The sequence below is a fragment of the Antrostomus carolinensis genome, unplaced genomic scaffold (genome assembly GCF_000700745.2).
Source record: "Antrostomus carolinensis isolate BGI_N321 unplaced genomic scaffold, ASM70074v2 scaffold33547, whole genome shotgun sequence".
Classification (NCBI taxonomy): domain Eukaryota; kingdom Metazoa; phylum Chordata; class Aves; order Caprimulgiformes; family Caprimulgidae; genus Antrostomus; species Antrostomus carolinensis.
In genome coordinates this window covers 24,604-28,501 of record NW_010325893.1, presented here as the reverse complement: position 1 = coordinate 28,501, position 3,898 = coordinate 24,604, and the positions used below count along the sequence as shown (strand labels likewise).

Here is a 3,898-nt window from a genome sequence, read left to right as displayed (position 1 = left end):
AGGACCTGGCACTTGGCCTTGTTGAATCTCAAACAATTGACCTTGGCCCATGGATCCAGCTGATGTTTCTTTCCTGCCTACATAGGCTGGCTTTATGGCTATCCTGAACTCTTAGGGACCAGGTCGGGTTTAGGGGAAGCAAACCAACCCTCTGCCTGCACCTGAGCCCTGGTGCAGGGTGGTGACAGGGTCTGGGTGGGTGCCAGGGAGCCCCTTTGCTCAGCAGCAGCTGCAGAGCACCTGTGCCCTCTCTCTGCAGGTCCTGAGGTATTTCGATTACGTCTTCACTGGTGTCTTCACCTTTGAGATGGTTATCAAGGTAAGAGGCCTTGCAGACTGGCTGTGCTGGGGGGGGCTGTGTCCTGCAGTGTCCTTGCAGCAGGTGGGAAACAGCTCAGTTTTGGATTCTGATCCTAACTTTGGATGATGGAGACTTTAAACCCTGGTTCTTAGCAGCAGGAGTCAAGAGTGCTCAGCACCACTTTTATCAGTCTCCAGGCTCCCCAAATATGCTGCTCCTTGATACATACCTGGGGCACAGGGACAGGTCTGTGGCTTCCCAGCAATGTCCCTGTCCCCAGCACGTCCCACCTGCGGCTGCTTCCACTTGATGGCTGAACTGCTCGTTCTCTCCCTATTTTTCTCCCCGTTTCTCCTCCGCAGATGATCGATCAGGGTTTGATCCTGCAGGACGGCTCCTATTTCCGAGACCTCTGGAACATCCTGGATTTTATTGTGGTGGTGGGAGCGCTGGTGGCTTTTGCCTTGGCGTAAGTGGCTATCGTCCTTGTCAGCTCTTTGCCTTCCATTGGCTGGGGGGGAGGAGGATGTAACTGTGTGTTATGGCTACTAGACCTTGATTTTTTTATTTGTTTTTAAATTTCTCTGCACCCTTCTGCTCTGCTTCTGGGATGACTCCTGGCAGCAGTGCATGATTTGATTTCTCCTTGTTTGTCAAATGCTGGTGAGCAAGCAGACAAGGGACAAGGCTAAGCAATCTGCAGATGCTTGGAAGAGCTTGGTGAAGAAATTGGACTTGAAAGAAGGCAGAAGGAGCTGTTAGAGAGGGGAAAAGACCCAAGGGTGTCAGGTTATACAGTTACTATACATCCCGGGGACAGCAAAAGCAGCAGCCTGCCAGGTGGAACTGCCCTCTGAACATGTTTGTGCTGGAAATGGTGCTCCTGGCCAGTGGCTTTTCCCCTCCTCCAAGGGGGAGCATCGCCCCAGAGCCCTGTAAGGATGGGGAAGTGACCAGTGGGGTTTGTGCCCGTGTCCTCTGCAGCATCACACCGTGGGCAGGGTGCTGCCTGCTTGCTCTGCAGTGTGTCCCTTGCAGTTGGGCTCTGGTACCTAGCTTGTGGCACTGACAGTGGGTCCTCCTCCCCAGAGTGACTTGATGTCTGTCATGTCCATGCCATGGAGGGAAGAAGCATCCAGAGATGACTTTCCTGCTGCTCTGCCCTCCTGTGTGCTGCTGGCTGGGGCAGGCAGTGCAGTGTGAGTGTGGGGACAGATGGAATGGGTATGGAGGCACCCAGAGAATGGGCAAGAGGCACCCACTGTCCCCAGGGCTGTGGTGCCTTGTTGGTGCCCAAGGATGAGAGGAGATGCTGTGAGTTTGTCACACTGTTGTCCTCTCTTTGTCTTTGACACTGATGGTGGTGGCATTAGTGCTGGTGAGAGGGGAGGGCCTGGCAGCCACACGGGCTGGAGCCCTGTCCTTGTCCACAGCTCAGGTATCATGTGAAGCTCTCGGGGTGGCTGTGTCCAAGCCCTCAGGTCATTCGATGGGTTACAGCCCATAATCCATCCCTCCCATCCTCACCCCTGGCCAGGTGGCAGCTCTTTCCTCTTGCTTTCATCTACTACCCCCTGGTTGAAAACACCCCTCTGTGTTTGGTTTTCCTGGGTAGCCATGGGTGCTGCAGGAGGTCTCTGAGCTGGTCCAGTGGTGCTGCCATCATCCACCAACCATCAGTGCCACATCAAAATCGCCAATAAGCAAATGTCCACCTATAAAGTCATCTCCTTGTGTGCCATCACAGCTTGTCCACTGACCTCTCAGAGCCCGTACGTCCTGAGGAAGAGCTTGTCTTGACTCATCCAGAGCTCTCTGCGTGCAAAGCTAATACGTCAGTCCAAATGCAGCCTAAATAAAAAGCCCAATAGAAAACCCTTAATCTCCAAAGAGTTCAAATTAAATTACCTGAAATAACCAGAACCATAACGAGAAGACCCTGCTTGCTTTTGCCTCCCGTGGCACCCTCCGAGGAGGCATTGCACAGAGGAGCAGCGCTGGCTGCCGGCTTTGCAGAGCTGCCAAGAGGTGGTGATGCCTGCGGGCGCGCAGCAGTGGGAAGGTTGTGCAGTGGTCAGTGCGTAGCCCTCATCGTCTCGCCTGGTGAGCAAGGGCAGGAGTTTCGTAGAACGTAGAATCGTACCATAGACTGGTTTGGGTTGGAAGGGACCTTAAAGCTCATCCAGTTCCAACCCCCCTGCACATGGCAGGGACTGAGCTGAATCAGGGACAGAGGTTTGGTTACAACTAGGGACCTTGTAGACCACTTTGGCTTGTCCGAGTGGGTGTCCTGCTGGGTTGCAGGAGTTCCTGTGCTGCAGATCAGGCTCTTAATCCATGGATTTCTTGATGGAGGTGATTTACTAAAGTTAGCCTGTCTGGATGGGAACTGTGGCCTTGCTGGTGGGCTCCCTCAGAAGCACCTGCCTTTGACTGGTTGGGACCAAGCCCCAGGGTCTCTCCCCGACTCCTGGCCAAGGAGGACCACGTGCCCACCTGCTGTCACCTGCTCTCCACAGGTTCTTCTTGCAGCATGGGTTTTACTATGTGCCCCCATCCCAAAACCTCCAGCAGGGAGGGCAGGGGCTCCCAGCTCGCTGGATGGGTCTCTCCCTGGAGATAAGCCCCATCCTGGAGGACACAATGTGATCTACTTATTGTGCCTTTCAACCCAGAGGTGGGGTGGTGGAGAGAGTCTGTGGTCATCTCGTAGAGCTCCCTCACTGCTTTTCTTACCTTCTGCCTCTCTTCTCTCTTTTTTCTTCTCTCTGCTGGTGCTGTTTGATGGCTGCTGGGCTGGATCACCAACAGGAATGCTTTGGGGTAACTATGCTGTTTGGGTCACCATGGGGTGCTGTGCTGGGGAGCATGGGGGACAGGCTCAGCCTTGGCCATAGGCACAGGAGAACCAGGCTTTCCTTCAGGCATTGTCCAGCCTGATATCCCATACCCATGTTGGAGGCCAAGCAAATCCCCAGGAGGTTTCCCGAGGTCTGAAGAGGTCCCTCCTTGGCAGATGTAAACCCCTGCAGTTGAGTTGCCCTTGGTGGCAGCTTGCACCAGCTGAGTGTTGCCCTCAAATCCCCACCCCAGCCCCCATTCTGATGCCCCAGCTGCTTACCCAGGCCCTGACACTGAGCAAAGCAGGAGACGGGAGGTTCTACACGAGTCCTGAGGCTGTTTGTACAGTTGCTTCCTATGCATTTGTGGGGCTGGGACCCTAGGGAGGACTATTAATTAGTGGCTTTGTTTACATCTCTTAATGATTAAGCCTATTATTGTGCTCCCTGTTGCATTAACCCTCACAAAGGAACTGTGTAATTTGGAGCGTCTGTTGTTGTAAGATGTTTCCTTGACCTTTTATGAAGGTGCCCAGTGGATACAAACTGTGCAACCTTCACCAGAACCTCTCTGCTCCATCCTGGGGTCCAACCCATGGGCTTCAGTTAAAAGACAAGAAAAAAAAAATTGTGGTTGGGATTAATCACCATATTCAAGAAATAAGGGTCAAGAGGGCTCTTAGTGCTGCTTTTCTAAATAATCCTAATGGTAAACTCTGTCTCCCTGAGCTGACTTGGGGTGGAGGCAAGTGCAGTG

At 53.4% G+C, this 3,898-nt stretch overlaps 1 protein-coding gene across 1 annotated transcript in view; it reads left to right on the top strand.

Moving 5' to 3' along the window:
- Window positions 1–259: 259 nt before the first annotated feature.
- The window catches only part of LOC104527635 (voltage-dependent R-type calcium channel subunit alpha-1E), a gene marked incomplete at both ends in the record, with an annotated part of 26,929 nt that continues 23,290 nt past the window's right edge, over window positions 260–3,898 (top strand). The window contains 3 exons of the mRNA XM_010171408.1: window positions 260–319; window positions 664–770; window positions 3,113–3,124. Coding sequence (XP_010169710.1) covers window positions 260–319; window positions 664–770; window positions 3,113–3,124 — 179 coding nt within the window. The remainder of the gene's footprint in view (window positions 320–663; window positions 771–3,112; window positions 3,125–3,898) is intronic.